The sequence below is a fragment of the Triticum urartu genome, chromosome 1 (assembly GCF_003073215.2).
Source record: "Triticum urartu cultivar G1812 chromosome 1, Tu2.1, whole genome shotgun sequence".
NCBI lineage: Eukaryota > Viridiplantae > Streptophyta > Magnoliopsida > Poales > Poaceae > Triticum > Triticum urartu.
The window spans coordinates 302,707,391-302,730,982 of record NC_053022.1 but is presented as its reverse complement, the minus strand read 5'-3'; the positions used below and the strand labels follow the sequence as shown (position 1 = coordinate 302,730,982).

The window sequence follows — 23,592 nt, the reverse complement described above, 5'->3', positions numbered from 1 at the left end:
GTCTCCGATGGTACTTGTTGAGTTGGCATAGATCATGATTAGGATTTGTCACTCTGATTGTCGAAGAGGTATCTCTGGGCCCTCTCGGTCATACACATCACTATAAGCCTTGCAAGCATGATAACTAATGAGTTAGTTACATGATGATGTACTACGGAATGAGTAAAGAGACTCGCCGGTAACGAGATTGAACTAGGTATTGGGATACCGACGATCAAATCTCGGGCAAGTAACAAACCGATGACAAAGAGAACAACGTATAGTGTTATGCGGTTTGACCGATAAAGATCTTCGTAGAATATGTAGGAACCAATATGAGCATCCAGGTTCCGCTATTGGTTATTGACCGGAGACGTGTCTCGGTCATGTCTACATAGTTCTCGAATCCGTAGGATCCGCACGCTTAAAGTTCTGTGACGATCGGTTTTATAAGTTTATATATTTTGATGTACCAAAGGTGGTTCGGAGTCCCGAATGTGATCACGAACATGACGAGGAGTCTCGAAATGGTCGAGACATAAAGATTTATATATTGGAAGCCTATATTTGGATATCGGAAATGTTCCAGGTGAAATCGGGATTTTATCGGAGTACCGGGGGTTACCGGAAACCCCCTGGGGGTTTAATGGGTCAAGATGGGCCTTAGTGGAAGAGAGGAGGGGCTGCCAGGGCAGGCCCCCCCCTCTCCCTCTAGTCTGAATTGGACAAGGAGGGGGAGGGCGCCCCCCTTTCCTTCCTCCCCCCCTCCTCCTCCCCCTTCTCCTATTCCAACTAGGAAAGAAGGGAGTCCTACTCCCGGTGGAAGTAGGGCTCCTCCTGGCGCGCCTCCTCCTGGCCGGCCGCCTATCCCCCCTTGCTCCTTTATATACGGTGGCAGGAGGGCACCTCTAGACACACAAGTTGATCGTAGAGATCTCTCCAGCCGTGTGCGGTTCCCCCTTCCACCATAATCCACCTCGGTCATACTGTAGCGGTGTTTAGGTGAAAGCCTGCTACGGTAGCTTCATCAACATCGTCACCACGCCGCCGTGCTGACGAAACTCTTCCCCGAGCTCTACTGGATCGTGAGTTCGCGGGACGTCACCGAGCTGAACGTGTGCTGAACGCGGAGGTGCCGTACGTTCGGTACTGAGGATCGGTCGATCATGAAGACGTACGACTACATCAACCACGTTATCATAACGCTTCCGCTTAACGGTCTACGAGGGTACGTGGACGACACTCTCCCCTCTCGTTGCTATGCATCACCATGATCCTGCGTGTGCGTAGGAATTTTTTTTGAAATTACTACGTTCCCCAACAGGCCGTCCTCGACCACATCGAGACCGGCAACACGCGCGCGCCTCGAGTACCCGGCGCGGCCATCCTTCTCTCGCCGCGGGGGCAGCTCATGGATGTCGCGGCAAATGGAGGCGGTGACTTCCTCATCGCCGGGCTCCGGTTCACGCTCCTACGGGTCGCCGGCGCTCCGCCCCGTCAAGCCGGAGCCGCAGGAGACACCGCTTGGGCGCCGCACCCGCAACGACGCCCTCGTCATCAACCAGGGTGGTCGCCCGTCCCCGCGTTCCCTCCGCCTAGTCCGGCCGAAGACCGATCCGGGGCTGCTCCCCGTGAAGCCGGAGCACGCGGAGATGGGCGCCGTCGACGAGACCGCCCTCAAGTGGGCGAAGGCGGATTACGTCCGGGAGCAGGTGGCGCGCCAGCGCCGGGCCTACGAGGAGAAGGCCCGGCATCGCGGACGCGAGGAGGGCGTCGTCGTCGTCCTCGACAGTGACGAGGAGGACGAGCCCGGGCCATCCAACCCCCCGCGCGTCGGCGACCCTGGTCAGGAGTGCAGTAGGGACGGCGGCAACTCCGGCGGGACGCAGGGCGGCGACGGCGACGACGGTGGCGGCGACTACACCCAGTTCTACAGGCTCCTCGGCATGTAGAAGGCGGGCGGCGGCCGCAGCGTAGTAGGGCTAGGCGTAGTTTGTATGTTTTTCTGTTTTTTATACGAATTTGAATGAGAAATCTCCGAGTTTGTGTCAAATTCGTATCAGATCGTCGAGTTTGCGCGATTTTGGAGGCGACCTGGGGTGACGATTGGGAATGCAATCGTCCTCACGCCGAAAATAAACGTCGATTCGATCTCAGATGGCGCTTTTCAGCATCGGCCGAACGGCTGGAGATGCTCTTAGTCTTAGGTGTAGCGTTGGTCTATCTCTTGTGCCCCGGGTTATACCCTAAAAGAAAAGTGCACCTGGTTATGAATTTAGGATAATTTTTTTCCTTTCGTCTTCCCCGTCCCCGTCAAAATCCATCTCTTCCCACAGCGACTTTTCCTCTGCGCCGTCCCGTTGAGAAATTTCCTCTTCTTCCCCGGTGCCCTAGCTCCAAGCTGCCGCCTTGCCGTGGCACCGCCCACGCCTCACACCCCTAAGCTCCCAACCCCACCCCTGTCACGCGCGTCGCCGCCTCCAACCTTATCGCGGCACCGCGGCCCTGCCGTATCCCCCAGCCGCCGCCGCCGACGCCGCCATCTTCGTCATTAGTTTGAAGGTACGAGCTTCTTGTTATCCAGGGAATTGCTCCCACCCTAAGTTAGCCCGCACGAATTTTGGGCGCGACAGCCGACGCACCATCTAGATCCGGCACTAGAAACTAGGTTTGTGATGCGATATGCCGGTCCCCAAGGATGGAGATTGTGTCGCGGGGGATGTAAATACTGCTTCTTTTGTTTGGCGTCTTCGATGGGTGTGACTGAAGCTGTGCGTGTGAGCAATTCTGCCCACACGCCTGGACTTGTGTGGTCAATCTGGCGCCTTTTCTGAATCCAGGTCGAGATCCTTCAGTTTGCCAAACAAAATTTTATGGCTGGATGAGGTAGTGAGCTGATATGCGAGGTCAAACTGTCGTCTTTTGCTTGTTCTTCTGACCTAGATCAGTGGAGTTTCTTCAAGTCATATATATAAGCGTGCTGAAAAGGGCTAGGTCAATTTAGCGCACCTGTTTGCTTATTTGGTTATGTGTTTGTGAATTTGGCATGTTGCTTTATGTGGCGGGCTGATGCGCTATAATTATCACCATCAACTCTTACCACTTATAGATGCAAAGCCAAGTTACTGTAGATTTCACTTCACATGGAGCTGCTGCAAGTCCCATATGCTAGGATGCCTTTTTTTTTCCTTTCTATGGATATTTGGCCTTATTCGCTCAGCACTGTAGCTTCTCTTGATGTTATTCTGTACATACTATAAATTCAAGCCTTATCTTTCCAGTTGCCTAACAGTCCTTCTACCATTGTAAAGCTAGGACATCTTTGCATCCATAAACTGACAGAATTATGGTTGCGTACTTATTTTGTACTCCGTCCGGAAATACTTGTCATCAAAATGAATAAAAGGGGATGTATCTAGATGTATTTTAGTTCTAGATACATCCATTTTTATCCATATTGATGACAAGTATTTTCTGACGGAGGGAGTACCATTCAGATCTCTATGCAATTATGATTGGTTAAGTTTTATGCAGTTTTACCTTCCCGTTGTAAAGCTATGTTATGATGTTAAGTCATTTATCACCACTACGCCCTCTGCATATTTCATCTTTAAGTGCTTGCTTTCACTATTCGTTCAAATTACTATGACTAATTCTTGCACTGGACTTGCACTCCAAACTCCAAGTACTTCCCGATTGATACTCTGTTTATGCAGTGTTACATGCACCATGTTTCTTTGTGCCAATTACATAGTGGTAGTGTTTCATCTGAATGAAATACAGTAGGTGGGAGCTCTGGATGAAACCGTGAGGATCTTATTAGTTTAGTACAGTTAATAGATTTGAATCTGGTAACCTACCTGTAAACAGTCATTTGACTACAAAAAATTATACCTTTTCTTGCACTTGTGAACAACCTACAGCAGTTTTCCGTAGGTCTAAGTAGCAACATGAGCATTTATCAGCAATATCTCAATTTTGAGGTACGCACAAGCGAGAAGGTTATGCATGTGTCATAATCAGACAGCTAATGGAGTAATGGAATCGTAGGGCGCCCCACACCTTCTTTGCTACCTCTACAGTTTCTTTATATTGATGGACCTTTCTTTATGTAGACTGATGGATTATGATAACTCTAGAAGACACAATCAAAGTACTTCCAAAAAGAGGACTCGTTTCAATTCTGATGATGGAAAGAGGAAACGGCTAAACTACAGGCAGGATGGCGGACATATGTCCTCTCAGCCAATAGAAACCGTTTACAGGATATTGTGCCCAGGAAAAAAGATCGGCGGTGTCTTGGGGAGAGGTGGTCATGTTGTTAAGGCCCTTAGAGACGAGACTAAAGCAAAGATACGGGTTGCTGATTCTATTCCTGGTGCAGATGAGAGAGTAATTATCATATTTGATTACCAAAATAACTCCGAACAAGCTAGTCAAAATATTTCTAATATTGATGGCCCAGAGAACATGAAGCCCCATTGTTTTGCTCAAGATGCGTTGTTGAAGATACATGATAAGATTGCTGCTGATGAAGATTCCAACGATGGAGTTACCTGTGAGAATTCTGAAACTGCTGGTGATGTGACTTCCCGAATTTTGGTTCCAGGCAATCAAGTTGGCTGCCTGCTAGGAAAAGGTGGCTCTATTATACAACAATTGCGAAATGATACCGGCGCAGGGATCCGGATCTTACCATCCGAAAACCTTCCTCAGTGTGCACTTAAGAGTGATGAATTGGTGCAGGTAAATTTGTTTTAGTAGCAAAATATCCTTTGTTGTGTTGTGTTCCAACTTGTAATGCCTTTTGCTTGTATTGATCTCCAGGGACTTTTGTATTGGTTTTGTTTAGCTTAGATTTGGATTCATTACTCTACTGTATCATTTTATTTTACTATAGAAGTTCTCTGTTATGTTTATATTCTCTGTTAAATTCCTAAATAATTGGATTTTAGAGTTTGGTATCTGGCATGGGTTAATTGATATATAGCATGTACTTCCTCCGTTCCTAAATATAAGTCTTTCTAGAGATTTCAATATGGACTACATATGGAGCAAAATGAATGAATCTATACTCTAAACCACGTCTATATACATCCGTATGTAGTCGATATTGAAATCTCTAGAAAGACTTATATTTAGGAACGGAGGGAGTAGTTTATTTTTAGATTATAGTTTACCAAGATATTTGCCAGTTCAGTTAAAATAAGATATCTGTCACTTACAACATGCTCTTTTTTGTGTGCTTTATTATCTTTAGACATGAATAATATTGATGCATAATTGCTTATATCATGTCAGATATCTGGTGCACCTTCTCTTGTAAGAAAAGCTCTCTACGAGATATCTACTCGTCTCCATCGGCATCCTCGTAAAGAAAATCCATCTCTTGAAGAAATTATAGATGCAAGCACACAAAGGAAGCGCGAGTCCCCACCACCGCTACCACATGAAAATCACATGTTACCACACCTGCATGTGGATCATCCACCACCAATGCCCTTGCTTGATCCATATAGAAACGGACCATTGCAATATCCTGTTCCTGAACCAGAAGAGTTTTCTATTAAAATTCTGTGCGCTTCTGAGCTTATTGGACCTGTTATTGGCAGAAGTGGGGCAAATGTTCGGCAGTTAGAGCAGCAGACTGGTGCTCGAATTATGGTTCAGGAATTGCACAAAGATGCTTCTGGAGAAAGGTTGATTGTTATTTCATCCAAGGAGGTAAGATGTAGATGGTTGTTTAAATTGCTATATCTCCTTATCATACCAATCTTCACAATTGAGTCCTCACAGTTTTATCTCCTATGTATTTTTTCAATCCAGATTCCGGCTGATCCAGTATCCCCAACAATTGAGGCACTTATTTTGCTCCATAGTAAAGTAAGTGAGAGCAAAGTAAGCGAACCTTCAGTAAGTGCACCTTCAGAAAGTGCACCTTCTGAGGAGCACAAATTGGTTACAAGACTTGTTGTACCATCAAAAAAAGTTGGTTGTATTATTGGGGAAGGTGGGAAGGTAATTACTGAAATGAGAAGGCGTATTGGGGCTGAAATCCGAGTTTATTCAAAAGCAGACAAACCAAAGTACTTATCTTTTCACGATGAGCTTGTGCAGGTGATTTATATTCAATTGTATCTGCATCAAGTTGTCCATATTGTTTCAATATATCTGCCTTTTTAATGTTTTTGTTTCTTGACTTGTTATTATGCTGTTACATGTGTTCCGAGCTTTCAGGTTTCTGGGTCTCCAGATATTGCAAGAGAAGCCCTCACAGAGATTGCTTCGAGGCTTAGAAATAGAATCCTCAGAGATGGAATTTCCTCTTTTGATGGTCCTCCTGCTGATATATTTCCTAGCAGGGATTTCACACTGTATGGAAGACCTGCCAATCCACCATATGGAAGGCTTGCCAATGATACCCCTTATGGAAGGCCTGCTAATGATACCCCTTATGGAAGGCCTGCTAATGATTCCCCATATCAAAGGCGGCTTGCCATTGATCAACCATACGGGCTTGCCAGTGATTCACTGTATGGAAGACCTGCCAATGATCCACTATATGGAAGACCAGCCAATGATCCACCATATGGAAGACCAGCCAATGATCCACCATATGGAAGACCAGCCAACGATGCATCATATGGGAGACCTGCCAACGATGCACCATATGGGAGACCTGCCAACGATACACCATATGGGAGACCAAACAATAAACCCCATGATTCAGTAGATTATTTCTCTAAAAGAAGAGAGTATCCTAGTGGAAGTCCATTTGCTAGCGACGCTCCACCATCTGCTTCTTATGATAGATATGCAGCATCTGCTCGCTTGCCTACTAGAGAAATGCCCTTGCCTGTTAGTCCTGGTGCTGATTATATGTCGCATCGTTCTTATCATGACCATATGCCTACTGATAGCTATTCTAGTAGAGGCATGCAGCAATTAGGCCTCTCAAGAGCTGGGAATAGTAATATGCAACAATTAGGCGTCACCAGAGCCGGAAATTCCAATGCTTATGATTACACTGAGGTACAGTTTAATGCGTCAGTTCCCCTGTTTTGCAAATGGCCCTCACCTCATAGTTTTCATTGGAAACCTGAAACTGTGTAGTGTATGCAATTTTTCCATAACTGGTTGGGATTCCTGAAGAGGGAAAAAAATATCCGTAGGTTTGCGTAGGTTATACTGATCTGCATTCATATCATTCTAGCTGTCACTTCTGTGCACTATAACTTGTTGATGTTCATTGTTTTCTTGATTGGTTGACGGTCTTTACTTATATTATCAACTTTCCTTGTCTGGCTCTGTTCATGCTGATTCACATGCGTGGACATGTGCATCTGAATATATTTGGTTCTCATTTGCTTCAGTGCTGAATAGATTCAAATTTCACTCTTCAGGCTGCCGGGCAGATGCATGGACGTGAGGATTATCAAAGAGTGGCAGATGTTACAGGGTATGTTTTCGCAGCTCGTCTCCCTTCTGAAATGCTACGTGGGAATTGTCATTGAGAGATAATCCTTTTGGCAGGTATTCAAGTAGCTCTGTTGAACTGAGGATTCCAAATAGTTCTCTGGAATCTATTGTTGGAGCTGGTGGTGTCAATCTAGCAGAGATCCGCCAGGTACCAGCTATGCTCTGATCTTTCTGAACTACAAATGGGACTGCGTCATCCATTGAGCCAGTCTTCATTATTTTATTCCCTGTAATAGTTTAGAAGTTTTTCTCATGTATAAGTTCTCGATCTCAGATCTCTGGTGCAAGAATGAAGTTGCTTGAAGCCCGTCCTGGTTCTTCGGAATCCATCATGGAGATCCAAGGTATGCCGGACCAAGTGAGAGTGGCGCAGAGCCTTCTGCAAGGCTTCATTGGTGCCAACAGCCAGAGCGTGCAGCCATCCCAGTCTTCTCGCGACGTCCATTACCCAAGGTGGAACTAAACCCTAGAGGCTTGTTGTGAAGAACAACAGAACACCGTGCAAACTCCAGGTCGATTGCCAAGCTGCCACATTAACTAGGTTGAGCGGTGTAACTTAGATCATGTTTGTTGACCAAAATAATCTGGGCTTTGGTTATTTCCAAGGATGTACTGCTAAACGTGCTTGTTTTCTTACTCTTTTTACCCCCTTTTGAGTGAAATACATCTGATGACAAGAGTTGCAAGTACTCTGTAGTCATTGTACACATGGAACCTGGATGGTTGAAGCTGTTGTTATATGCAGTGCTATTTACGAACTTCACACAGTCACATACTCACATCTGATTTTCTCCGAGACTGGCCTGACTCTTGCTATTTTGCTGATTGTGTTAGGAGGCCATAGTTTCGAACTTAGAATTCTGTTTGTAGCAGCAATTAAGCTGTTATTGGTTATTGCACTACATGAAACAACATTAGGTCTCCATTACCCTTTGTCAGCTTATATTATTGTCCATCACTAGACAATGCTTTGTGATTTGCTACCGAAAAAATGTATTGCTTTGTGCTCAGTAGTAACAATTATCTTGATGTATACATTTACCACATAATGGATGGCAATTAAGATAATTTCCCGTTTGCCTTTGTGGGGTGAACAGCAAATCAGTCCATAACTGGGTTTCTAGGGCGAACATAAAACATTTTAATTTCATTATTAGTTTCAAAATATACATTTAAATTTCACAGATCATACCATCATCTTGAACCCTTTCTCCCGCTCATTTTGCAAAACGAATCTGAAGGTAGACAGTCATAAGGCTGCCTAAGAGTACATAATGGCACATGTGGAATTCCAAAAGATAAAAAGACCCGGTGAAAAGGCAAAAGAACCCAGTAGGGTAACTAATATTCAAACAAGTTTAACATTGATTCTTTTTCTTGAGCTTTCCTTGGCCAAAAAATAGCACAATTCTTCTAGCAAAGATCAAAGGCAGCATGGCCCTGGTCCTTGGCCTTTCCTCTTGAGTCCCAATATATGACACCTGCAAAACGCAACACCTTGTCTCTATGGTCATGTTATGCGTTAAGAAAATGCAACCCCTTAATAAATAATAACTACTCCCTCTGTCCCTAGTGTAGTGTAGTGTCAAAAAAAGCATCTTACATTATGGGACGGAGGGAGTACCATAAAATACTTCAAAGGCATTTCCTGAAGGCAGCAAGCATTTCACCCTTCTACCCCCAGTCGCACCAATCAACATCCTTTGTTTCTAAATATGAGACGTTTTGGCGGTTTGAACGCATCGGCGGCGCTGGGGGTATTCCTGGAACTTCCCTGGAATACCCAAGATTCTCGTGTAAAAAAAATATACTACATGTATTATACGGTGATGATTTGGCCCATGACTCAATTGCAGCCCAAACTGCAACAGCGGCAGCCACGCACGAAGCGAAGGTATTATCCAGAGTCCACTTTCCACACACTCGTTCATTGAGCGGTTCATTGCCGAGCTCGATCTTCTACAGGATGGAAAGCAGACAACTTTGCAGTTAGCCCCTTGGGAGATGAGGAAGGCACATGCAAGACCAAAAGCTCCCCCGCAGGGGTATGCCAAGATACACACTGATGGAGCGGTCTATCGAAACCGGGGCGGCTCGGCCGTTGCTATCTGCCGAGATGATGCGGGCAACTATCTAGGGAGTTCCTCCCTGGTCATTGATGGACAGATTGATCCAGCCACTCTTGAGGCAATTGCGGTCAGAGAAGCGTTGGCGTTCGCGGAGGATCTTCTTGTGCATGATCTTATTATTTCCTCGGACTGCAAGCAAGTTGTTGATGACATTATAAATGGAAACCAGGGGCACTACGGATCCGTCATCACAGAGATAAAACTTCGATCTACTAGTTGAAGGAAATATGCCCTAGAGGCAATAATAAAGTTATTATTTATTTCCTTATATCATGATAAAAGTTTATTATTCATGCTAGAATTGTATTAACCGGAAACATAATACATGTGTGAATACATAGACAAACAGAGTGTCACTAGTATGCCTCTACTAGACTAGCTTGTTGATCAAAGATGGTTATGTTTCCTAACCATGGACAAAGAGTTGTCATTTGATTAACAGGATCACATCATTAGTTGAATGATCTGATTGACATGACCCATTCCATTAGCTTAGCACCCGGTCGTTTAGTATGTTGCTATTGCTTTCTTCATGACTTATACATGTTCCTATGACTATGAGATTATGCAACTCCCGTTTGCCAGAGGAACACTTTGTGTTCTATCAAACGTCACAACGTAACTGGGTGATTATAAAGGAGCTCTACAGGTGTCTCCAAAGGTACATGTTGGGTTGGCGTATTTCGAGATTAGGATTTGTCACTCCGATTGTCGGAGAGGTATCTCTGGGCCCTCTCGGTAATGCACATCACTTAAGCCTTGCAAGCATTGCAACTAATGAGTTAGTTGCGGGATGATGTATTACATAACGAGTAAAGAGACTTGCTGGTAACGAGATTGAACTAGGTATGGGATACCGACGATCGAATCTCGGGCAAGTAACATACCGATGACAAAGGGAACAACGTATGTTGTTATGCGGTCTGACCGATAAAAGATCTTCGTAGAATATGTAGGAGCCAATATGAGTATCCAGGTTCCGCTATTGGTTATTGACCGGAGACGAGTCTCGGTCATGTCTACATTGTTCTCGAACCCGTAGGGTCCGCACGCTTAAGGTTACGATGACAGTTATATTATGAGTTTATACATTTTGATGTACTGAAGGTTGTTCGGAGTCCCGGATATGATCACGGACATGACGAGGAGTCTCGAAATGGTCGAGACATAAAGATTGATATATTGGAAGCCTATGTTTGGATATCGGAAGTGTTTCGGGTGAAATCGGGATTTTACCGGAGTACCGGGAGGTTACCGGAACCCCCCGGGAGCTATATGGGCCTAAGTGGGCCTTAGTGGAAAAGAGAAGGGGCAGCCCAAGATGGGCCGCGCGCCCCTCCCCTCCCTTGGTCCGAATAGGACAAGGAGAGGGGGCCGGCCCCCCTCTCTCTTTTCCCCCCTCCGCGAATCCTATTCCAACTAGGATTGGGGGGGGGAATCCTACTCCCAGAGGGAGTAGGACTCCTCCTGGCGCGCCTCTCCTAGGCCGGCCGCACCCCCCCTTGAGCCTTTATATACGGAGGCAGGGGCACCCCAGAGAAACACAAGTTGATCCACGTGATCATATTCTTAGCCGTGTGCGGTGCCCCCTTTCACCATAGTCCTCGATAATATTGTAGCAGTGCTTAGGCGAAGCCCTGCCGCGGTAGTACATCAAGATCGTCAACACGCCGTCGTGCTGACGGAACTCTTCCCCGACACTTTGCTGGATCGGAGTCCGGGGATCGTCATCGAGCTGAACGTGTGCTAGAACTCGGAGGTGCCGTAGTTTCGGTGCTTGATCGGTCGGGCCGTGGAGACGTATGACTACATCAACCAAACGCTTCCGTTGTCAATCTACAAGGGTACGTAGATCACACTCTCTCCTCTCGTTGATATGCATCACCATGATCTTGCGTGAGCGTAGGAATTTTTTTGAAATTACTACGAAACCCAACACTAGTTTTCATTGTAATTTTATTTTTGAGGGGCGAGCCGTCAATGGTGAGGCCCATAGTTTAGCTAAGCACTCTCTTACTCTCGGTCCGGGACGCCACGTTTGGTTGGCCAATCCCCACGATCCGAATTGTATCCCACTACATCAATAAAGCTTAGCTTATCCCTAAAAACAACGCACGAAGCGAGACACGGCCGAGCGGGCGTCTGGTTAGGCGCGCGACTCGTCTGCAGCCACTGCTCGTCTCCCTCCCCAATCCCAAATCGATCCCCTTTCCCCTCTTCGAGCACTGCTCCAGCGCCCAGGTCCGGCCGGCCCTCTCCTGCGCCGCCGTCTGTGTGAGATTTCTATTGAGCCAAGGCTTGGCATTTAGGGGGCATGATGAAAGTGAAGACTCGCTAAATAAAGGAAATTTCCTTGAGCTTCTAAATTGGCTAGCAGGAAATTTTGAAGAGGTTGATAGGGTTGTTCTCAAGAATGCTTCACAGAACTGCAAGATGACTCACCATGATATACAACAAGAGGTGATCAAATGTTGTGCACAAGAGACTACTAAGGCCCTGTTTGGTTTAGCTTTTATCGACGGAGCTACTTTCTTGCATGGCAGCATTTTGTCCACTTCATCTATTTGCTGCTTGGCACAAGAGAAGTTGGTTAGGCTTGCTACAAAGTTTTATGCTTCCGATTTTACAAGTGATGAACTGGCAAGACTTCCATGGCAACTAAACATGTATGTTATTAATGTGCGTAGAGATGAAAGGTTTCAAAACCTGAAAAATCTGTGTCGGCTTTCAGTTATGCTTGTTGAGACAAACAAGCATGAACTATATCATATTGTTTACAAGCTTCTTAAGTTGGTATTGATTCTCCCAGTAGCTACTGCTAGTGTTGAAAGGGTATTCTCTTTAATGAGCTATGTGAAGAATAAGTTAAGGAACAAAATGGGTGATGAATATTTGAACAATTGTTTGGTTACATTTGTTGAGAGAGAATTTTTCAATCAAGTGAAGGATCAAGATGTCATCAATCTCTTCCAGAAAGGCGACCGCAAAGTTATATTGTAAGAAGGATATCATCACTTTATCAATCAAAAGGTACTTATGTATTCATGTTGTTATGGTCTGATACATTGAAATATTGCTACTGCCATTATCCTAGTGTTGTTTTGTTCATATATTGCTTGTGGTCTGTTGTTTGGTTCATATACTATGTTTAGAGCAAAAAAAAAAAGGTGAATACCCAGCCTTCATTTCCTGGAGCCGCCACTGTTTGAACGTTTCGGCAGTACCTCTCAACAACCTGAAAAATAAAAACGCATGAATGATCACTGTTGATGAAGTAGGCCAGCATTGATCTTAACACATTTGCAAGCTGACAAGTTCTTGTACAATGGATAGAGAGCTGAAGGCACTAGACAGCCAAGAACTAACGACTCACAGCCAGAGTCGGTTTCAACAGAAACAAGGCAGTGACAGCCAAGAACATCTCTCATGCTCATTTAAACCAAAGGAAACCAACAGAAGAACAAAATCAGCAGTGAGCTTATACTCGACCGAACAGAAAGAAACCCTACACAGTGGCATGCCACCGTGTCGTGTTATTATTTTTCTGCTGCTTTGTTACGGTGTCGTCTTTTTTCACCTAAAGGAACAGCGACGTTCTTCCTTTTGACACCTCTGGAAGTTCCAAAGCCCCTGGGCCAAGACAGGTTCTGAAAAAGGAATAAGTGAAACTTCAGAGGGAAACACTAATGATGGTAAGAGTGGCATGCACAGAAATGATTCACAGGGACATGTTTGGCATAACACAACAAAGAGCTCAAAAGGTTCATCTGCACCAATTGTCATAAGCAAGTATAACTTGAAACAAAAGCTACCTCGTCAGCTGAAAGCTCCACACCTGCAAAGTTACCGTCTTCAGACGCTGCCCACTTTAGCTATCCGGGCAGCATATATCGCATCAGCTAGTACTATAATTGGTTCATGTTGACCTAGTACAAGTTTTGAGGACATTAGAAGTAAACATCAGCGCCTCTAGGTGAGATCATTGCATCAAACGAGGTAAAAGTACATCACAAACAAATTCACCGTGTATTTCAACCTATTATATGTATGAGAATCTACAACAAACTTAAATAAAACAACCTGAACCTTACGATCAGGTTTTAGTCGCAGTGAACAGATGGAACATATATATTAAACTGTGCACTAATTTGTCATTTTTTCTATTTAGTACATATTTCGATGGACACGTCTGATCTATATGTATGAGGAAGTATCACTTCTTCGGAAAAGTGTCTGATGTATAACAAAAGAGAACTGTTTTTTGTTCGACTGCTTAGGCTGGTTAGTTATGTTGTTTGTCTTGCAGGATTATCTGGTGCAGTTTCACGTGCTAATACTTTCACATTTTCCGTTCACTCCCAATTGGAAGAGACAAGAAGCCATTTGATTTCCAAGGGAATTAGCATCTGTACGGCATTTCACCACTATGAAAAATAAACTTACTTGCATAGCTAGAGCAAAGCCATAATTAATTATGCCTTCTCTAGCTTTAGTTCACCGTTCACGTATAAAAATCTAAATAAATTGGTAGTTTCAATAAAAAAAAACTTCATTTCAGTGCTTAAAATTACAAATAGCATGCTTCTTCGGTTGATGCTAGAAGTGTATATTGTGTAATCCTGTAGCATGGACTGAAGTGCCATGAGTGTTGTGTAAGAAATACTACAGCCATCCAAAGTTAATTGAACCGTTCTCTGTTTCAAAGTTAATTAAATCGCTCTCTGTTTCAAATTGTTTCGTATTTATCAGCTGAATTTGTATATGCCTATTGATTGTTGATCTACCAGATGTACAGTGACTTTTTTATATATCTGAATGGTATTAAGTTCTACCCAAGCAGAAGTGCTGTTACAATTGGACGGCCATCATTGCCGCAAAAACTGTAAGTTAGTCTATTCATTTCATATGATTTATTTTACTGGGGTTATTACTGGGGTTAGCGAAACATATAATAAGGATACAGAAAAACAATGTATGGATCATTCTGCTGCTAGAAAGTTGCAAGATGTTCCAGGTTTCAGCAACCTATGCTTGTCAGGATCACTGAAAGTTCGATTGTAATGTACTACATCTTGGCCGTTCTAATTTTTCTCCGACATTGTACTCCCTGATTTAGTACAAAAGTTACAAATCTGTACTAAATCAGTGACACTTATTTTAGGACGGAGGGAGTATTTGATTGAGATCATGCGTGATGCGTCAGCGAGAAACTGGCGCAGCGAAGTGCCACACCATAAGCTTCTACTGTATGCTATGGTCCATGGGCTTAACAGAACAATTCTTCCACTTCATTGGTTTAGTATACTCATGTCATTCAAGAAAAAAATGGTGTGCCGTATATAGGCCATAGCAGCCATCCAAGCATATAGCTTGATTACATCAGCAAACTGACACCTCAATGGCTCCATCTATCCACTGAAACATCCAAGCAAAATTCTGAAAACCAGATAATGGAGTTGGTACACATGGCAGAAGACGATCTTCTCAACGAGCACTATTAATCCACAAATATAAGAGCGAGGATCATGTTGAGGCACAACTTTCGCTGTTGTGCATTGACTCTGCATTCAGAGGTGAAACTAGTTGGTCAGTATCTTGCGTCCAACAAGTGGAACACTATACACACTAACATCATAAAGAAAAATGTCAAATCAAGATCAACATTATGTAACTAGAAGAGAATAACTTCTTTTGAAAACATGTAACTAGAAGTCTAGAACTATATTTATTTGTCACCACTCGCAAATTTGAAATGAATTCCTGAATATATTGTACTCCCTCCGATATCTGAAAAGAAGACATAAATTTTGTTCTGAAGTCAAACAGTGCAAAGTTTGACCAAGTTTGTAGAAAACAAGAACTATGATACCAAATTAATATTGATATATTCTTTTCATATGCCTATGATATTGCATTTTTCTCCTCTCGGTGTTGGACCATGAAAATCAAACAAGATAATTAACTTTGGTAGTTTGGTTAATCTATAAACTTCTTTATAGGCTACTAAATACTAGTGGTGCGGGTATAGTGAGTAGAATCACCGCATAAAAAAGGGAAGTAAGGCAAGGAAGCCTGCATAGACTAGAAAGTTACAAAAGAAAAAGATATGTAGCATCACAATGATCATTTATACAAACAAACTAAGAAGGCAAGAGCAAGCTAATTAGATTAAGTTGACATACAATAAATAATTGATATGTTAACAACGTATTCAAAATGACACTGAGTTGACACAGGTATAAAGTTTTTTTAAAAATAGGCATAAGACAGACACTAAGCTGAGAACAGTATACTTATTATTTCAACGAAATATAGGCATAAGGCAATCAATGTGCAATCCACAATAAAAGTCTATTTTCCTTGAAAGAGGGTGAACACCCGGGGCTCGATGGAGTACATCTACAAGCATGGAAATCACACATGAAACCTGTAGAAAGTTATGGAAGCGTCTCAACCCTCCAACAGGGAGAGCCCGCAGGTTATATTGATCGAGCGAGGGTGTCTCACGAGGAGTACAGAAAGGTTCGGTTGGAATTCAACCAACCAGAGATATTACAAAGAGAGATAGGGACAGAAGGTTAAACAGAAAAGGACTCTATCTATGGCGCAAGACAAGTCTTTACTGTCAACTACTCCCTCCGTTCCTAAATACTTGTCTTTCTAGGCATTTCAACAAGTGACTACATACGGAGCAAAATGAGTGAATTTACATTCTAAAATATGTCTACATACATCCGTATGTAGTAGTCATTTGAAATGTCTAAAAAAACAAATATTTAGAAACGGAGGGAGTATATCCCTACAATATCTCATGTTTAACGGACGCGGAGGAATTGATCACGAGCACACAGGCTCTCGGAATCTATCCCACTCGATATGTCGTCGTGATTCGTTTTACCAAACACACGTGACCGCTGCAGGGCCCAGCAGACGAGGTGGAATAGAAAAAGAAAAGGAGAAATTCTCCTGGACGGAGGGCCAGAAAGGCATGTCCATTCGAGGCCGTCGCGAATTGGCGTCGGAGCCGTCGCTCGGGTCGTCAGCGTATTCCTGATCCGTGGATCAGTCTCCGGTAACGACGTCACTGGGTTGGAGTAAATGCGATATGGGTAGCTGGGTGTAGCTTGCTCCTACCTCTCCCCGCTGCCGCTCTGGTTCTATCGAGGGCGGCTCGGCGGCGAAACCTAGGGTTGCTAACTCTCTCGTCCAGCGCGCATGGAGTTCTTGATGCAGCCATTCAACAGGTGCGAATCTATCCATGTCTGTGCTTTCTCGCCCGCGATTTGGGTTTAGAGATTCTGGAGATCTAAATCTTAGTGCTGCCGGTGTGTGTGCAGTAGAACTCATAAGCCACAGGCATCTGAAAACTCCATAGAGCAGATTGATCCAAAGACCCCTGGCTGGACACGAAGGTATGAAATTTAGGCTCGCACACAAGTGCGTATAAATGAAAAAATGCTTCAGAACGAATCTCTGGCGTATGTTATAAGATGAGGACACAACTAAATTTGATAAACTGCGGAAAAATAGTTGTGGTTGTCATGATCGCATTGTGTGCAAGTGCAAGAGAGGTAGTGTATTACAGAAATTGAATACTACAAATATAATCAGCAAGGGACAGTAAATATATTCAGTTTTCCTAATTTTCAGTCATCTGTCTTTCAATTCGCTTCAGGTCGATTTTTGTAACTGTCCGATCCGACACGAATCACAGTGCACCGCTGTGCCTCATTTATTCCTCTGCCCGTGCGCGTGTCGGGCTTGTTTATTCTTGGGCTTCATTCGGCCATGAGCTCTTCAGTTCAATTATCAATTATAGTGAATCTTCAGTTTAGTTCAGTCTCCAATTTCAGTCATATTCCGTTAAATTTCTTCAGTCATATTCAGTTCCTCTTTGTTCTCCAGTCTCCCAATTAGCTTGCCTTCAGTTTTGTGTAGGTCTCTGCTTCGATCAATGAAGAAATTCATCATCAATCTTCTGTAGGTGTGTCCTCATTTTGTCCTATGGTGTTCGGTCTTTCATTCTATCATTAATCTTTTCTTCATTAGCTTGCCTTTAGTTTCAGGGTTCTCTGTTTTCCACTGTTATTCAGTCTTGTCCTTTTTAGCCAATGTCTTCGGTTAATTCTATCATTAATCTTTCTTTTTCAGTGTTTCATTTCGAGTGAATTTGTCTTCCAGTGCAAATTATTTTAGCCCTATCCTATGATATTTCCAGCCTTCTTCTTAGTGGATTGTTCTTCAGTAATCTATTTCTTTCTTCAGTCTTCAGTTCAAGTGTGGCAACCATGCATTAACTTCTTATTCAGATCACTATTTATCATTATAGATCAGGGTATGTGTGTGCAGTGTTTAGTTTTCAGGTTATTACAACTACTTGTCAAGAGAAGCATTTAGCTCGTCACGGTTCAGTTTAGACATTATCTTCAGTTTTTGAGACATAAGATTCTGTCCTGTTTTCTTTTAAGAGCACAATTGCTGATGCGGATGCCGTGAGAAAGATATAACAGAGCTAGTGCAGCTCAAATGACAAACTGCAGCTCATATATAACAGATCCATCTACGTATATTTAATTATTCTTCAGTTCCATCTCAAACTATTGCGTGCACTAAGCCACCCCGACGGCTTAGTTTAGTGCAGATAATTTGCAGTAAAATACTTTATATTTTAGCATGGTTTTACTTTTTTTCTCTCAGCTTGGTTTAGTTCTTAGTATCAGTTAGCGTGTTTTAAGTTATTTGTATCAGGCATCAGTCATGTTTCTTCAGTCTGGTTTCTTCATAATTCATTTTACTTTTGTGCTATTCATTTTATTAAAAATAATTTGTGAGTTGGCAACTGACATTTTTTTTACTTCTCCTTTTAGACAGACGGCAAAAAGACCAGAAATAACCTTTTAAGGTAGCTTCCAGCCTGACAACCACCCCGACCGCAGGCATGGTTGGGCTACGCCTTGGGGGAGGTATCATAAGCACTGTCGTGTATAAGACAGTAGCAGATGGTCGTATCGCCTTCAACAAGGATGGGTGTGGTAGGAATTCATGGAGGAGAACGACCTAAAGGTTGGCAGAGCGGTGCTAATCACCATCAGGAACAGTGCACTGGACGAACTGACACATGATGGTTGTCGTCAACCCGATCTAAGATGACCATCAGGGTCAATGCTAAAGTTGTCACCGCCTTTTGTTCTGCTGTGTGTTAACTATGTGGCGCCGCAGTTTGATGAACTATGTTTGTTTTCTCTTATTTTGTTATTGCGGTGGTATGCACCGTCAAAAAGTATGTAATATGGAGTCTGAAACTTTTTTTATGATTTCGTGTGGTACTTGATTCATAGGTTATCAGTATTTCCTAGTATCTATTTTTTCCAGCAATTTCAGTTCTGCTACGACCATAGTTTTTGCCTTTTTCATTTTTGATGTAGGTTCTAAATGCTAGTCCTCTGTTTATCCAGTCTTAATTTTATGTCATTGGTCAGTTATTAGACTCTTTTTTGTTAATGTCAGTATTTAGTTTTTTTTTGTCCATTCAGATGTGGTTTTTCCTATGTTCTTTAGTTACTTGGTGGAGGGCTGGAACAGGAGAGGCTGTGTGTTTAGTTTTCTTCAGCTTTGTTTTTCTTTTTGGAATTTTTGCACCAAGCATTTCATTGCTGGGAGTAACTTTCAATTATCTGAAATTCAGTATACTATCAAAGGACCCAAGTAAGTTCCCCTCTTACTCGAAGCACTCAAAACACTGCTATATATTCATTTTTTTTAATTCAGCGCACTAACATAAAAAATATTTTTATCCAATCCAGCATACAGGGAAAATGGAAGCTCAGGCAAAGAAGCTGGATGCTCCTTGTGCCAGTCCTCAGTCTGCTATGCCGGTAAAATCTAATCCTCCCATCATTGTTTTTTATTGAAGTTATTTGTCAGGTTTTCAGTTTCTATATGTTTTATTTTTTAGAGTTTTTCTATGTGTTTTTTATCAGTATGCAGTACAAGTAGTAACCTCATTTTGAGTTTAATCTTCACATTTTTGTTGCCACAGGGGTAATCTGCCACTAGTACTCATCATTTTGTTTGAAAAGAAATGGGAATTTAGATGCAGTCAAGTTCTTGTGTTTTCCAGTTTTTGTTTTGAGTCCTTTTTTTTTCTTTTTTGATAAGACACACATAGCAGTAGGTGTTACCCATGTGCTCTCCTTTTTTGTATAGAAATGGGAGGAATTCACATTTACTTTTCTTCTTTTTCAGATTTTTTCATCTATGTTTTTTCAACCTACTAAGATTATCTTCTCTGTTTCAGTATTTTTGTTCTCTGAACTTTCGGGGTCAGTGGTGGAAATGAAAGGCTTGGACTGGGGTACTATACCAGGGGAGGTCGGGGGCTGTAGCATGGCCCACTGACAGGGGAAAGTAGGGAAGACGTGAGACTTTTTTTTGTGTGTTAACGGGTTGGCTGGGCGGCCCGTTAGGTACAGGACGACACGCTAATCAATCGAAGGCAAAGAGGCCGGTGTCGACCTGATCCCAGGAAGGAAATTGATGCTTTTTTTAAACTGAGTTTAGACCGAGTACTCAGTGTAGACACCTGTCAAACCATGTTTGGAACAAAAATGGCCTGAAACAAATATAAAAACAGACGTCTGATGTTTAGTCACTCCCAATATATTAGGCTTGAATATTTCTGTAGGATAGAAGATGACTGGTAGTTCTTGATGCTTACGTCATGCATAAAAAAATGGATTCCAACAATTGACATGCAGCAAGTAATTTTGAAGCTGTACATAAGTTGGAAAACTCTGATTGTCTGTAATGAATAATTGTGTTCAAAACGATTTATGTTATATTTCAGAGAGAACGCGTCGTACGAAGGGCTGAGTAACAACATACAAGATTCTGCATGATTTGTCGTCGACAGGGACACAAGCGGACAACATGCCCTCATCACGGGGATGTGCCAAAGCAGCCATGGAAGCCAGGGAGATGTACAAATTTCCGTGTCGAAGGGCATCGCCGAAACAACTGGAGGAGGAGGTCGTATGGATCAAAATGGTTTCTTTCTCACTGGATCTAGTGTCACCAGCTCCAAAGACTGCTCGCTGGGTGGGTTGCTGGCGATGTAGGTAAGTCTGAACTTAGCCCTGCCAGCTTAGAAATCTACCTCTTGATCTTCAGAAGCCCATCGCTTGTGCATCTCAGGAAGGTGCAGCTTCAGAGTCATCAGTGAATCAAGGGACACAATCTCAGCCAAGCAATCCAAGTGTATATCTGGGCGCTGCAGTCCTTGCATGGAACAAGAGGCAAAATCTCGTCATAGCCTACGGACGAGGACGATGCAGACATGGCTAGGAAGAGGTGGAGCTGCTGGCAATGGCTCGAGTGGGTTCTGGTGGAGCTGCAGAATGGGTGAGGTGTCGCCTGGATGGAGGAGATTATGAAGGAAACAATTCCTTACTTAACACTATCTTAAATTTCGTTTCCTTATTTGACACTGAAAAACTTTTCTTATGTAACAACGAGTCTAAATTTTATGCCTTTTATAACACTTTCGTCTATTTTGAGCCTAAATGACAACTGAAAAGATCCTTTTGCCCCTCATGTGATATGTGTGTGTGCGGGGCAATAACACACGCACGCAACATCAGCGCGAGGGCAGTAGCACACACAACACACACAGCAGCACGCACACACGCAGCACACACACACACAACACACTCACAGGTAGCAGCACACACGCACGCAGCAACACACACAGCAAAGTAATATACATCCAGTATTGTAGTAAGTTCTTTCAAAATTATATCATACATGATTTTCTCCTTCATAAACTCCGCCACACCAGAAAAATATTCCTGCCTCCGCCACTGCACGCACCACGCATGCACACAACAGCATGCACGTACACACGCAGTAGCAAACTCACACACAGCAGCACGCGCGCGTGCACACACACACACACATGCAGCAGTAGCACATACATACGCGCACACAAACAGACGCAACATCACAGGCACGCGCACACAAACATACCACATGAGGGCAAAATGGTCATTTCAGATGTCATTTAGGCTTAAAATGGACATAAGTGTTATAAAAGGCATAAAATTTAGACTCCTTGTCAGATAGGGAACACATTATTTATCAATGTCAAATAGGGCATAAATTTTAGACACGGTGTTAAAAATAAGGAATTCTCTCATTATGAAGAGGAGGAGCGTGTTCATGAAAATTGGTAGCTCCAACTGATGGATGCATTAATGAAGTAGGTGCCGGCGTTAGTCCAGAATCTGGGCAGAACCAGCTCATATCGTCAGCGTATCCTGATCCGTGACGGGGATTTCTGACGGCTTAACCAGAAGTCCTTCCGACTGGTGGGCCAAAGGCCACAATAAAAAATCCAGAATCCAAAAATAGAGCTAGACCCACACTGCTATTGCTGTGCATCACGAGATAGCCATGTGGTATAGATAAAGAGAGCACTGCAGCTCGGGCTCACATTAGTACTTTCGATGTTTAACCCCCTCTCTTAATCTAAGCTTCTCAAGTTTAAATTATGCTTGAATTCCTCAACGGTCCTGTAGCCAAGGCCTTTGTGAAGCCATCCGCAACTTGATCTTTTGAATGAACAAACCGGATCTCCAATTCCTTGCTTGCAACCCTTTCTCGAACAAAGTGATAATCAATCTCAATATGCTTAGTTCTTGCATGAAAAACATGATTAGCAGAGAGATATGTAGCACCAAGATTGTCACACCAAAGACATGGAGTTCGTATGTGACATATTCCAAGCTCCTTGAGCATAGACTTTATCCCTATAATTTCGGCTGTTGCATTGGCCAATGCCTTGTATTCTGCCTCAGTACTTGACCTAGAGACAGTTGCCTGTTTCTTGGCACACCAGGAGATGAGATTAGGTCCAAAGAAAACTGCAAAACCACCTGTAGACCTTCTGCCATCCAGACAACCCACCCAGTCAGAATCAGAAAATGCACTAACAAGTGTTGAAGATGACTTGCTGAAGGTGAGTCCAACACCCAAGGTGTGCTTTACATATCTCAAGATGCACTTGGCAGCAGTCCAATGAGCTGAAGTGGGTGCATGGAGAAACTGACACACTTTATTAACTGCAAAAGAAATATCAGGCCTGGTGAGCGTCAAGTACTGAAGTGCACCTACCAAACTCCTGTACTTGGTGCCATCCTCTGGATTAAGAGGAACCCCCTATGCAAGGGACAATTTCTCTAAGCTGGAGAGTGGTGTTGGAGATGGTTTACAGCCCTGCAACCCAGCCTTATTCAAGAGATCAGATGCATATTTTTCCTGAGAGAGATGAAGACCACCTTCTTTATTTCTCTTGACCTCAATTCCAAGAAAATAGTGAAGATCTCCAAGATCCTTAAGAGCAAACTCTGAATTCAAATCTTTCAAAAGAGCTGTGATAGCCTCATTTGAGGAACTAGTGACAATGATATCATCCACATAGATGAGTACAAAGATAACTATCTGTGACTTATTGTAAATGAACAGGGATGTATCAGACTTGGGAAGGAATAAAACCAAGGGTGTGCATCTTAGAACTCAAACGAGAATACCATGCACGTGGAGCTTGCTTGAGTCCATAGAGAGACTTATCAAGTCTGCAAATGTGAGATGGTTTGTGTTTATCCTCAAACCCAGGAGGTTGCTTCATATAAACTTCCTCTTCCAGAACACCATGAAGAAACGCATTCTGCACATCTAGCTGTCGGAGAGTCCATCCTCTGGACACAACAACGGATAAAACAAGGCGAATGGTAGCAACTTTAACAACATGACTAAAGGTGTCCTCATAATCCAGTCCATACCTCTACTTAAAACCCTTGGCAACAAGTCTGGCTTTATATCGATCAATAGTGCCATCGGACCTGCGTTTGATTCTGTACACCCATTTGCAATCAATGACATTTCTGCCTGGACGTGATGGAACAAGATGCCATGTATGATTTTTTTGAAGAGCATGAAACTCCTCTTC

At 43.3% G+C, this 23,592-nt stretch overlaps 1 protein-coding gene and 1 long non-coding RNA gene across 10 annotated transcripts; both read left to right on the top strand.

Annotated features, from left to right (window-relative positions):
* Positions 1-2,248: 2,248 nt before the first annotated feature.
* On the top strand, positions 2,249-8,221 carry LOC125508993 (KH domain-containing protein At4g18375-like). Its single transcript, XM_048673823.1, has 8 exons — positions 2,249-2,541; positions 4,095-4,725; positions 5,281-5,703; positions 5,806-6,096; positions 6,217-7,011; positions 7,383-7,438; positions 7,513-7,606; positions 7,733-8,221. The coding sequence occupies exons 2-8, from the start codon at positions 4,099-4,101 to the stop codon at positions 7,919-7,921; spliced, it is 2,475 nt and encodes an 824-aa protein (XP_048529780.1). The 5' UTR covers positions 2,249-2,541; positions 4,095-4,098; the 3' UTR covers positions 7,922-8,221.
* Positions 8,222-16,543: 8,322 nt separating this feature from the next.
* Positions 16,544-21,179, top strand: LOC125508967. Of its 9 annotated transcripts, none has more exons than XR_007283898.1 (6): positions 16,544-16,831; positions 16,925-16,999; positions 18,455-19,292; positions 19,391-19,462; positions 19,885-20,704; positions 20,781-21,179. It is a non-coding gene; the product is annotated as an uncharacterized LOC125508967 (long non-coding RNA). The 9 variants fall into 9 exon arrangements; XR_007283899.1 differs by adding an exon at positions 17,526-17,571 and having other exon boundaries at positions 16,546-16,831; positions 18,455-19,462; positions 20,434-20,704; XR_007283882.1 differs by adding an exon at positions 17,516-17,571 and having other exon boundaries at positions 16,546-16,831; positions 18,455-19,462; positions 20,434-20,704.
* The last annotated feature ends 2,413 nt before the right edge of the window (positions 21,180-23,592 follow it).

Excerpts from the sequence above, each read along its gene's own strand:
- LOC125508993 (XM_048673823.1), top strand. The coding sequence starts at position 4,099 with ATGGATTATGATAACTCTAGAAGACACAATCAAAGTACTTCCAAAAAG. Across the intron at positions 5,704-5,805 it reads TTGTTATTTCATCCAAGGAG|ATTCCGGCTGATCCAGTATC; the intron begins GTAAGATGTAGA and ends TTTTCAATCCAG. Across the intron at positions 7,439-7,512 it reads AGAGTGGCAGATGTTACAGG|GTATTCAAGTAGCTCTGTTG; the intron begins GTATGTTTTCGC and ends TCCTTTTGGCAG.